Source organism: Scyliorhinus torazame, chromosome 14 (assembly GCF_047496885.1).
Source record: "Scyliorhinus torazame isolate Kashiwa2021f chromosome 14, sScyTor2.1, whole genome shotgun sequence".
NCBI lineage: Eukaryota > Metazoa > Chordata > Chondrichthyes > Carcharhiniformes > Scyliorhinidae > Scyliorhinus > Scyliorhinus torazame.
In genome coordinates this window covers 126,731,599-126,744,930 of record NC_092720.1, presented here as the reverse complement: position 1 = coordinate 126,744,930, position 13,332 = coordinate 126,731,599, and the positions used below count along the sequence as shown (strand labels likewise).

Sequence of the window (13,332 nt, the reverse complement as noted above, 5' to 3'; positions counted from 1 at the left end):
TGGGAGAGTGGTGGAGGCAGATTCCATAGGAGGTTTCAAAAGAGAGCTGGATATATATCTAAAAGTGATTAATTTAGAGGGCTACGGAGATAGGGCTGGGGGAATGGGATCAGCTAGGTAGCTCTTTTGGGAGCCAGTGCAGACACGATCGACTGAATGGCCTCCTTCTGTGCTGTAAATAACAGAGAGCCAGTCAGTCTCCCCCTCAAAGGGGAAAGCAGCCTATGGTCATCTGGGTTAAGCTTTTGAAAGCCAATATGCACATCGACCGCACAGTCATCTGACATTTCATCAAAGATGATAACCGCCACCCAGTGCAGGCTTCTTCGACTTTCTGTGCATCAGTGACTTAAATTTTAGTGTAATTGCTGCTGCCCCCCCCCCTCCCCTCTTATTGAAACAATAACTAGAGAGAAGTTTGTTTTAATTTTCCATACGTTGAACGTGGAGGTGGTAAAATCCAAAGGTAACATCCTTGCTCCCGAATCGCTGGTTTCTCGTTTCTATTTGTTTTCTGCACTGCTTATGTTGCTCGAATGCTGAACCTGTTTCCATTCTGCTGTCTTCCTCAGGTTTGTTGGTTATCCCGGACACTATGGCTCACTGTTTGGAATCAGGAACGAGGGTGTAGGTATCATTAAACAGCGCTTTATCGAAATCTCAGCTCACCTTCAGAGCGTCAGTTCATCAGGACCTTAAGGCCCAAGATTTCAGGAGATGGGAAAGGCAGAAAAATTGGGAGGCACACCGTAATCCACTAGGTTTCCAGGCCAGACAGCCTTGCTTGGGAAATCTGGGTCTGGGTGGCCACATCAGCCATCCATGCCCTCGCCATGTGACAGGCACAGTTTTGGGTGGAATGTCTCGGATCATTCTGCGATATCCCAGGAACTCGCCCCAGCTAGCCCAATGGATCCCAAGTCATATTAAGATCAATTGTGGATTCCATTGTAAAGCAGGGCAAGGCCCACAGAAACCAACCTGACTTAGTTCTGGGTTTCTACTGTCCTGTTGGGTGGCACCTCAGTTGCTCCTTGACGGATGAGATTCTCTGATGTGAATTCTAAAATGCCCCTGTCCCTGGGACTTGGAACCAAGGTTTCTGAGCCTGGAAAATGTCCGCCCAACCATATCTCCACGAACGGGTCCAAATTGAAAGGGGAGTATTATTGTCAATTTTTCTTTTTAAATATTTTCTTTAGAAGCCCAATCCTCTGCCCTTTTCTGTGACTGAGCATTGCTTGAGGAAGAAGTTTGAAAGATGCATTCTTGTTCACTTTGTCTATCACTCTCTACCACCAACCCAGCACCATCGCAACGTTTCACCGGCTGGATTCTCCGTTACTGAAACTAAGTGTTGACGCCAGGGCAGGATTCGTGGACTTCCTTGACAGCAAAACTGGCGCCGCACCTGTGACTGTTAAGGGGCTAGCACCGGCGTCACGGAGAGCACAATCGATTCCATTGAGAAACGGTGCCGGATTCGCCAGATTGACAGTCAGGAGACCCACAAGCTGCAGCCACATATACACACTTCACTCCCCACACACAACATCCCGGCCAACAAGATGGCACTTGTGGCGATTAGGGTGCATCTTTATGGTTGATGGGTCGGCTGGGGCCAGAGGACACCTCGGGGAGTGGTCTGGGGGGACACCGATACGACCTGTGGCCCTAAGTTCACAGTGGGCATCAGCGGAGTGTGCAGCTGCATGGCTGCGTTGCAGGCTACAGTGATGACGTTCCGTGCCCATCCACCCGGACACACAGCCCACCTGGCCACCCCCCGCTACTCCCTCCAGCCCTGGCAGAAGCACCCCAGCCAGCGACACAACTATCAACAAACTATGGCGATGTTGGGCATGTTCCGTACCCCCTCTCTCTCCCTCAGCAGCCATGACGCTGGTTTCACGACTTTTAAAAGCACAAGTGAACCTCATGGTCAGGAATTCGGTCCATTAGTGGCGGAGAATCACAGAGGCCCCGGAGAATACCAGATCGGGCCCGCTAATGATATGCCAACGGCACTTACTGTACGTGTGCTCGGGAATACATTGATGCCGCTGTCGAGGCGATGACGAATTGTGATTAGCCGTGTGTAGCACCATCGATCACACACGAGGCGAGACGTAGAGAACTTCAATCGAGGCTTTATTGAGCAGACTTGTTCAGACTTGTTCCCCAGCAGCTCAGTCACAGAATGCAGCTGTGGGGAGTAAACCGGGGTGTTATATCCCGCCTATCTGGGTGGAGCCCAGTAGGCGGCAGATCCAATCGGGACCAGCATCTGTCCTCCAATAGCTCCTCGGCATTCCTGGTGTACCGTATTACCCCTAATACAAACCACCACATTGTCCCCTTGTTAAAAAGGAACCTGGCGGGGTGGTGGGTGGTATGGTGGTAGTGGTTTACAGGGTTGGTGCCTTAACCATTGAACTATATACAACCATGCCGCTTTTATTGGGCCACCGAATTAGTCACATTTTACCCGATTACCAGCGTTAACTATTTACAACAATGCCGCTTTTACTGGGCCACTGAATTATATACATCTTAAGTCAACTCGATGAGTCGAGATGGTGCTCTGGTCGCCCTCTCCGATCGTCTCAGCCCGGGTGGTGGTTGTGGTGGTGCTGGCTCGGGTCCGGTCGACTCTGGGAGCATCGCGCTGTCCCTCTCTGTTTGCTTACTCCTGGGCGGGCCTGGGAGGAGAACCGATCCCCCCTGGGAAGGGGGTGGCTGTGGGGTGCACCGGCGGGAGTGAGGGGGTGGTGATTGGTGTTGGGGAGATGTGGGGAGCTCCGGCGGGCGCCAGGTCCCGCAGAGAGACCGTGTCCTGTCGGCCGTCTGGGAACGCCACGTAGGCGTACTGCGGGTTGGCGTGGAGTAGATGTACCTTCTCCACCAGTGGGTCTGATTTGTGCGCCCGCACATGTTTCCGGAGCAGGATGGATCCCGGGGCTGCCAGCCAGGTCGGAAGTGACGTTCCAGAAGCGGACATCCTAAGGAAGACAAGGAGGTGCTCGTGAGGCGTTTGGTTAGTGGTGGTGCACAGCAGGGACCGGATAGAATGAAGGGCATCCGGGAGGACTTCCTGCCAGCAGGAAGTTGGGAGACTCCTAGACCGTAGGGCCAGTAGGACGGTCTTCCAGACCGTTCCGTTCTCCCTCTCTACCTGCCCGTTCCCCCGGGGGTTGTAGCTGGTCGTCCTGATCGAGGCTATGCCTTGCTGTGCATGAATTAACGCAGCTCGTCACTCATGAAGGAGGAACCCCTATCGCTATGGATGTAGGCGGGGAAACCGAACAGGGTAAAGATGGTGCAGAGGGCTTTAATGACCGTGGCCACAGTCATGTCGGGGCAGGGGATGGCGAAGGGGAAATGGGAGTATTCGTCAACAACGTTAAGAAAGTACATGTTGCGATCGGTGGAGGGGAGGGGGCCTTTGAAATCCAGACAGAGGCGTTCAAAGGGACGGGAAGCCTTTATCAGGTGCGCTCTATCTGGCCTGAAAAAATGCGGTTTGCATTCTGCGCAGATTTGGCAGTTCCTGGTGACTGTTCGGACCTCCTCGACGGAGTACGGGAGGTTGCGGGCCTTTATAAAATGGTAGAAGCGAGTGACCCCTGGGTGGCTGAGGTCCTCGTAGAGGGCTTGGAGGTGGTCCACTTGTGCATTGGCACATGTGCTGCGAGATAGGGCATCGGACGGCTCGTTCAGCTTTCCGGGACGGTACAAGATCTCATAGTTGTAGGTGGAGAGTTCGATCCTCCACCGCAGATCTTGTCGTTCTTTATCTTGCCCCGCTGTGCATTATCGAACATGAAGGCTACCGACTATTGGTCAGTGAGGAGAGTGAATCTCCTACCGGCGAGGTAATGCCTCCAATGTCGCACAGCTTCCACTATGGCTTGGGCCTCCTTTTCTACTGAAGAGTGGCGAATTTCTGAAGCGTGGAGGGTCCAGGCTGGGGAACAAGTCTGAACAAGTCTGCTCAATAAATTGTAGCACCATCGATCACACACGAGGCGAGACGTGGAGAACTTCAATCGAGGCTTTATTGAGCAGACTTGTTCCCCAGCAGCTCAGTCACAGAATGCAGCTGCTGGGAGCAAACCGGGTTCTTATGCCCCGCCTATCTGGGTGGAGCCCAGTAGGCGGCAGATCCAATCGGGACCCAGCATCTGTCCTCCAATAGCTCCTCGGCATTCATGGTGTACCGTATTACCCCTAATACATACCACCACACCCTGAAACCGACGCCGGCTGCGATTTCGGCTTCGGAACTAATTCTCCGCCCAATCACGTTTCCTGATTTTGGCATCGGCCGATGGAAAATTCCGCCCCAGATATTTTGTTTTTAATTTCTTAAATTCTGTGCAAGCCTTTTACACTTTGACTACAAACCACAGATGTTAATAACGCCAACGTGTTTGCATATTCGAAATCTTCTGCAGCATTAACCTTCCAAACCCACAACCTTTACCATCTAGAGGGACAAGGCAGAAGTTATCTGGGTACAACACCACATAGAAATAGCCCTGCAAGTCACTCACCATCCTAACTCGGAAATATATCAGCCGTTCCTTCACTGTCGCTGGGTCCAAATTCTGGAACTCCCTCCCTCACAGCACAGTGGGTGTACCTACATTACATGGGCTGCAGCGGTTCAAGAAGGCAGCTCACAACCACCTTCTCAAGAGCAATTAGGGACGGCCATAATGCTCCTATAAAAGGCGATTCGATCCATTAATTCTCCCACCACTCCTCTGAACCTTGCCCCCTCTGACCCTTGCCCCCTCTGACCTTCGCCTTCTCTGACCACCACCTGTGCCTCTAACACTTTGTCCTTTTAATGCTCCAGGCAAAATAACTGAGTATCTAAATGCACGTTTGAGGATCTTTTGTTTCTTAGGGCGGGATTCTCTGGTCTGCCAGTCATGGGGTTTCTCAGTGGCATGCCATTCACTGGAGGCTGGATTCTATACACCCGAAGCTTGTCAATGGGATTTCCCATTGTAACTACCCCACGCTGCCCGGAAACCCACTGCCGCGGGGTGCGCTGCCAGCGGGAAAAAGTGAATTGCAACGACTGGAGAATTCCGGCCCTCATCTCAGGGGTGAAATTCTCCGTAAGCGGCGCGATGTCCGCCGACCGGCGCCAAAAGCGGCGCAAATCAGTCCGGCATCGCGCCGCCCCAAAGGTGCGGAATCCTCCGCACCTTGACCGGCCGAGCCTTAACCTTGAGGGGCTAGGCCCGCGCTGGACTGATTTCCGCCCCGCCAGCTGGCGGGTAAGGCCTTTGGTGCCCCGCCAGCTGGCGCGGAAATGCCATTGCCGGGCGGCGCATGCGTGGGTGGGAGCATCAGCGGCCGCTCACGGCATCCCCGCGCATGCACTGTGGAGGGAGTCTCTTCTGCCTCCGCCATGGTGGAGACCGTGGCGAAGGCGGAAGGAAAGGAGTGCCCCCACGGCACAGGCCGGCCCGCGGATCGGTGGGCCCCGATCGCAGGCCAGGCCACCGTGGGGGCACCCCCCGGGGCCAGATCGCCCCACGCCCCACCAGGACCCCGGAGCCCACCCTTCATTGTCTATTGTCTGCACATCTTAGAACACTTCACATCTTTTATTTTATCTGCAGAGTGTCATATAATGCCGAAGGTGGCCATTTGGCCCATTACATCTGCGCTAGCTCTTACGGAGCCAACTCTCTTTCTCCAGAGCCCTACCATTTTTTTTCTTCTTTTAAGTGTGTATGGAATTCCCTTTGGAAAGTTCCTGTTGAATCAGCTTCCATCGCCCTTTCAGGCAGCGCGTCCCAAATCACAACTCATTGCTTAAAAATGTTTCTCCTCAGACAATATATTCCCGGCCCAGCTGGCATCAAATTCGCTGGGCTCAGGATTCTGTTCAGAGCCAGGCAATCTACAGGAGGGGTGTCAGCAACTTTCCAGCGCCTGCATTCACAGCTGGAGGAGTCCAGCCCCCTTCAGGTGCAGGAGATCCCTGGCTAACATGGAAGGGTAGTGCCTGCAGTGGAAGGCCTGGTGCAAGATGTCAGGGCCATGTGTCAGGATGTGCTCGGGGCACACTGTGCTGTCCATGGTTGAGGCAAGGGCCAGAGAGCCCAGTCACAAGCGGACATGTCCCGGGAGCAGATGGACATTGCTGCAGCACTCCACAGCTTGGCCCTTTCACAAAGGGTCATGGCTGAGGGCATTGAGGGCATTGGCCAGGCAAAGATCGATCTTAGCCAGTCGCAGAGGGGCGTGAGTCTCAGTGCACCTTGCTGAGACATCAGGACCATGGCTGAGACGAGGGCAGGCCTCCAGGACTGGGTGACGGTGGTGGCTTCGGCCTTCTCCCTGACCCATGGGGTAGGCCTGGAGCCAGTGAGTACCTCGAGGGAAGAGGAAGCGATGGGGCCCAGGCCGACGCCTTCCAGGGAGGCGGTGCTTGAACACCTCAGCCCTTCCGAATCCCCCCCCACCCGACACTGGCGCATCTCATGGGCAGCAGACAGAACAGGCTGACACGTTGTCACCAGAGACACTTGAAAGTCCACAGGACCCATCCAGGTCCAGGCCCTCCAGAGGTCAAACGCCAAACGCATCACAGGGCAGAGGGTGAGACAAGCAGCAGGCCGCCGCCAAGTCTGATGTGCTGCCCGGGGTAACACCTAGAAGAAGCATCTAAAGCAGTGTTTTTCACTTTTTTTTTTCCGGGGACCCATTTTTACCAACCGGCCAACCTTCGCGACCCACGCCGGCCGACCTTCGCAACCCACCATTTCCTCTTACCTTTAGTGCGAGAGGTGAGCCTGCTTGGTCCTCACAATCTCACGCCAATCAGGTTCACAGGAGGAGAGGGCTATGCACATATCAATTGCAGGATTCAACCGGTTGCTTTGTGTCGTCTTCATCTTTGTGAGGACGGAAAATCCAACCTCACACATGTAGATCGTTGTGAAGGGCAAAAGCAACAAAATGCTTGTTTTACTCAGCTCCGGATACTCCTCAGAGATGCTACTCCAGAATGCTGACAGTCTCATTGACTTGTGCCGTGTTTATAATATACTGTCACAGCTGAGACGCAGAAGCTCAGTTTCTTCATTTGGAGTCAGCTGCAAGTTAATAACTGATTCTGGGGTCTCAAACTCAAAGGGATTTTTTTACCCACCTCTTCTCTCTCAAAGTCTTAAACTTCTCCTCTGGAAAGTAGCGACCAGAATTGTTGATCAGGGCAGCCAGATGCAACTGAATTAGGCTTGCCAGTCCATTTGCAGTTTCCTTACTAATGTTGTTTTCTATGATGTGTCATAGCAGCGTGGGAAACATGTAGTGGTTTCGGCTTTGCACTTGCAATTGCAAAACGTTCAATGTCTTTTGGAAAGCTTCGATTTATTCACAGTGCCGAAAGCAATCATCATCCTTGCAATTTGAGGTTCAGTTCATTTGGAATTGAAAAGATGTCTGCAAGGTAAGACATTGCTAGCATCCAAGTTTCATCAGCAAACGAATCAGCCAGAAAGGACAATTTCTTGAGGTGGGAAGCGTGGATTGCGTACCTCAGTTCGTAAACTCTGAGTAGCACCCGACCCTTTGACAGCCAACGTGCTTCTGTGTGGAACAATAAATGTGTGTGCTCAGCCCCCATGTTGGAACACAGAGTGTCAAAAAGTCTGAGTGGGCTGCGTTTAATGAAATTCACAACTTTCACTATTCCTTTCAACACCACTTCAAGATCGGATGGAATTCCTTTCGATGCCAGTGCCTCACGGTGAATAAAACAATGATTCCAAACAATATCCTGACCAGCTGCCTCCTTAATCCTTCCTATAACTACGCTGTGTTTCCCAGTCATTTTGGCTGCTCCTTCACTTGTGACTCCTCTGCAACCAACCCAGTCGAGCCCACGCTTTCTAACCACATAACTATTCAAAGGTTCAATCATTTCTGTGCCAGTCGTGTGGGTTGGTAAAGTCAGGTCGCATTGCAAATCTTCAACAAATTCATTGTGCCAAACACACCTACCGTAAACTGGCAAGGTTGCACAATCTGAAACGTCTGTACTTTCATTCAGTTGTGTTGAGAATGCCTGCCCTGATTTTAAACGAGAAATAAACTGGCTTCTAAATTCTCAGCAATATCACAAATTCGGCCGCATTCTTTAATATGGTCGCGGCCGTCACTTTGAAGGCCGCTCGCAGCGGCATTGTTAAAAGCCGGCTGCTGCGGCTGTTCCGCTAGAATTTGCGCATTCGGGAGCGCTGTGACGGATGGCTTCGCGACCCTCCCGACACCCGCCCGCGACCCACCCGCGGGTCACAATTAAACACCGTCCGATCTGTCTCTAACCTCTGTCTCACGGGTGTGAAGGATGCGCTGGGGCTGGGACAGCAGGGCACTATACGTGACACATGAATATCCCACATGGTTACACCCTTCACCAAGAAGTGTCAGTACATGGGGGCAGCAGTGTGAGCCCGCCTTGTATGACTGCATACCCAGTGAGTGAGCCCTAACCATTCAGGTTCTCCTGCAATGACCCCCTCCCACCATCTTTCCCCCTCCAACATATTTGGACCCGTGAGAGGGAGTTTGCAGAAAACATCTGGTACGTTGTCATAGGAGTCAGACTCTGTCAGACAATCAGGAGCAGCAAATCTCATCTCACAGCGAGTCGTCATCATCATCCTCCGCCCCGTGGACAAGACCCGCTGATACGGCCAACCCGGGGCCAACATCCTGTGGTGATGCTGGTATGACTCTCGGAGGGGGGGAGGAGAGTAGTGGGTAGCGGGAAGGAGTGGAAGGCTACGGGGAAAATGGAGTGAAGGACTGAGGGCGAGGGAAGGGTTGAGAGGCTCAGGGGACGGTGGACTTTGTGTAGTGGTGGTGGTTTGAATTATGGGGAGGGGGAAGAGACAGAGAATGTCAGCAGGATGAGGATTCCCTTCACCATCCAATGCCACCTGGTTAGATGGTCACCCTGAGTTGCACTGCTGTGCCACCCTCAACATGTTCTCCTGAACCCCCTCCCCCGACCCCTTCACGATGATGTAGTCCGCACTGCACCCCTTCTTGATCAGTGACTGGCACCCGGCCTGTGATGTGGGGATCCTGAATCCTCACCACCCATCCCTGCCGACAAAGATGTTAGCAGTCGGCTCTTTGGCCCCATCCTGTTTCTATCAGTGTGGTTTACTGTGGGTCTCCTCATTGATTCGGCCTTGTGCTATCCCACCAGGAGGGTGGCAACTGGTTGCGTGATGGAGACATTTGCTTCTATGCTAAGAGCCTGGTGTGTGGGAAGGTCCTACAGATGGGAGTGAGCGAGGGATGCATGCGTTTGCTGGGACCTTAGCTGCAGTGTTGTGTGGAGTTTGGGTCTTACGCACAGGTTGTGACAGGGTGGCCGGGGGGTGGGACATGTGGGATCAGGGGCACGGTGGGCAGGCAGGGCATCTCATGATGCTCAGGGATGGGCGAGCTGATAGTGTCACTGGTGAGGCTTTTACTCTGAGTGGGGCAGTGTGCCAGGGAGTGGCTACAGTGCACGTGTCCTTTGTTTGGGGTGAGCTTTGCTAATTCCCTGCTCTGGGGTTGTAATTTTGAGGAGTGCCATCACTTGGTGGGCCGGCGATAAGCATGGCCACACCCATCGTCCCCTTGATACTACTGCTGGGGTATGAGGGTTTTGTGGGAGGATGAGGGTTTTGTGGGAGGACTGGGTGGGTTTCCACATGACCAGAGCCCTCAGAGCAGACCCACATCATTTGCAGGTTGTCAGCAATCAGCAGTCTCAACAGCCAGGAGCCTGTAAATTGCTTCTAAGGGGGATGGGTTTAAAGGAATTTATGCAACAATGGCGGTCTCAGCCAGGACATCCCGATCCCGAGGGGGACAGCCCGAGTCCACACACTTGCCACCAAGTTGTTCCCTGCTACTCCCCGAGACCCAGGCATACACTCCTCACCAAACCCCAAAAGTTTGGAAAGTTTTCTTAATTCCTTGGGTTGGCTGGGCCCCACTTGTAAATACCTGCACCCATTCACTTCCGCGTGACTCCCAGCTGAGAGGTCTGGAGCCAGGCCGTGGAGCTTCGGGCTTCCAGCTCGTTCATCAGATGCCAACGGCCGCAAATCGGCAATTTTCAGGTGCCGCTGGCACGGGGCGTAGAGGTCGTGCCGCTGCCTACGGGGGACTGGAGCATCGGAAAGGGCACCAATCCCGTTTTTCCACCGACCCTCCATTCTCTGTCGGATTGGGAAACGCGCAACTGATTTCGGGGCAGTGGAAAATGCACCCCAATATCTTTTGTGTCGAACTTTATTAAATGCCTTCTGGACACCCATATCGGTGACATCCATAGAACCTCTTTAACCTATGTTGTTAGTAATCTCAAAAAAATATCATTAGATTAGGCAGATGTGGCTTACTTTTAACAATGTCATGTTGGCCTTCTCTGTAAAGGATGGCCCAATCTATCTGCCTTTTCACTGTGTAATCCTCTCCATTGTTTGTTCGTCCTTCCTGCTTTTCCAATGACTTGTCCACCAGGTGATGAGTTACAATATTATTTTTGCAGTGTAGCAATGGTGGCTGCCTGATTGAACTGGCTCAAGAACTACTTGTTATCATGGTGGGAAAGCAAATTATCAACAATATACAGGAGGTTGTCATCCCGTAAGTATCTGCTTCAATGCGAATCGGAATGGGGGGGGGAGATCAACTAGTCCAAAAAAAAATTCAATCAAGAATAAGAGATTTGTGTGATGAAGAAGCACTAGCATAGACCAGATGGGTTGAATGGTCTGCTTATGTGTTGTAAATTCTATGTAAGACCAACCGGTCCAGCCATCTCTTCCTGAAGTTTCAGAAGTGAGATATTAATTGGCTGTGAATTTATCCTGATTTTGACCCCCCTCCCCACCCCATTCATCCCCTAGCTCGCTCTCTAGTCCACTTGTCAACTGCAGTCTAGAGGACAAGGCGACAAGCTCCTCCCAGACATGCAGCCAAGTGCCAAAAACAAATTCTCCCACCATCCCCATAACTCCCACCGTGCCCACCCCGATTCACCCACGTACCCTCCAAATTCAGGAAAACATCCCGTGTCCATTTGATACTTCCCCAGTATATCTGACATTCGACCCAAGCCATGCACAGTGTCAAATCGAATTTCTCTTCCCTCTTGTGTGATCGGTGGTCCAAAGGCAGCACCATCGGCAAATTAAAAGGTGCAAGTAGTGAGCCAGAATGTAGGATAGATCGTGGCAACACCACCATTTAATCTGAACATGAACTGACTATCTTCCAAAAAGTAATCATTGGAACTGATATTATTCCACTAGTGCTTTGAATTGAAAAATGGATGATCCATTTAGCAAATATTTATCACTCTGTTAACCCTTCCAAGACACAGGGCAGCACGGTGGCGCAGTGGTAGCACTGCAGTCTCACGGCGCCGAGGTCCCAGGTTCGATCCCGGCTCTGGGTCACTGTCCGTGTGGAGTTTGCACATTCTCCCCGTGTTTGCGTGGGTTTCACCCCCACAACCCAAAGATGTGCAGGGTAGGTGGATTGAACATGCTAAATTGCCCCTTAATTTGGAAAAAATGAATTGGGTACTCTAAATTTATAAAAACAAAACCTTTCAAAACACAAGAATCATTGGCCATTGACCCTCTAACCTTGGCGCATCTCTCATGGACATTACCATTGTATACTCAGTGCACCGTTGAACATTAATTATGTACCGTGGCTACATCATTTATGGGCGTTGACCATACACCTGAGGATACCACTGGGCATTGCCATCTACCCTAAGTGCATTGATGTCTTGACTGGGAGCTTCTTGTGTTAGGAATCCACGTATGGGACCCACTCCACTTGCCTGGATGAGTGCCGCTCCAACAACACTCAAGAAGCTCAACACGCTTCAGGACGGAGCAGCCCCACTTGAATGGAACCCTATTCACCACCTTAAATGGTCTCTCCCTCCTCCAACAACCCGCAGTGGCAGCAGTGTGCACCATCTACAAGATGCACCACAGCACCCCACCAAGGCTCCTTTGAAAGCCCTTCCAAACCCACAACCTCCGCCACCTAGAAGAACAAGGGCAGCAAGTTCCTCTTCAATTTACACACTGTCAGTGCTGACTTGGTGGTGGTCCTTCACTGTCGCTGGGTCAAAATCATGGAACTCTCTCTCCAACAGCATTGTGGGTGTTCCTAAACCACATGGACTATAGCAGTTTGAGAAGGCAGCTCACCACACCTTCTCAAGGGTAATTAGGGATGGGCAATAAATGCTGGCCTAGCTGTGAAATTAAAACAAATAACAGCAGTCCAACATGTTATTTTAAAAATGTATTTTATTACAATAGTGTATCAAAACAAGTTACAGCCAATAAACATACTTCCTAACAATCAACTATACAGTCTGTACAGATGTTTCCCCTCCTTCATCCCTCATCACCCACCCCCTCGACGACCAGCTCCTCCAACACGGCCACAAACATCACCCACCTTTTCTCAAACCCCCTGCTGAGCCCCTTAACTCATACTTTATCTTCTCTAACTGCAAAAAGTCGTACAGATCACCCAACCAAGCCGCTACCTCCGGTGGTGACGCCGAATGCCACTCTAGCAAAATTCATCGCCGTGCAATCAGAGAGGCGAAGACCACGACATCGGCCTTCCTCCTCTCCATGAGCTCCGGCTTCTCTGAAACCCCAAATATCGCCACCGAAGGGTCCGGGTCTACCTCCTCCTCCACTATCCTGGCTAAGACCGCGAAAACTCCCACCCAGAATCTTCCCAATTTTTCGCAACCCCAAAACATGTGCGCATGATTCGCTGGCCCCCGCCCACACCTCTCACACTCATCTGCTACCCCCTGAAAGAACCCACTCATTCTCGCCCGAGTCATATGCACCCCGTGCACCACCTTAAACTGTATCAGGCTCATCCTTGCACAAGAGGAGGTCCCGTTTACCCTTCCCAGTGCCTCACTCCATATTCCCCAATTGATCTCCCCTCCCAACTCTGCTTCCCATTTCTCCTTAATCTTCACCGCCCGCTCTCTTCCTTGCTCCCCCAGCTACTTGTATATATCCCCAATTCTTCCCTCCCCCTCCACATCCGGAAGCAGCAGTTGCTCCAGCAGGGTGTATCCCGGCAACCTAGGGAACCCCCTCCAGCCACTTTGTGCAAAGTCCCTAACCTGCAGATACCTGAACTCACTACTCCTCAGCAGCTTGCAGTCCAACATGGTGATGGTGGCTTTCGCCACAGCAGCAGGAATGCCTGCACAGGTCTGACTTT

At 52.0% G+C, this 13,332-nt stretch overlaps 1 protein-coding gene across 1 annotated transcript in view; it reads left to right on the top strand.

The window, feature by feature from the left end:
* LOC140390021 (anoctamin-7-like) overlaps positions 1-13,332 on the top strand; it is a 172,031-nt gene that overhangs the window by 112,211 nt on the left and 46,488 nt on the right. Inside the window, exons 16-17 of the mRNA XM_072474849.1 lie at positions 573-627; positions 10,592-10,689. Of these exons, the coding sequence (XP_072330950.1) occupies positions 573-627; positions 10,592-10,689 (153 nt within the window). The remainder of the gene's footprint in view (positions 1-572; positions 628-10,591; positions 10,690-13,332) is intronic.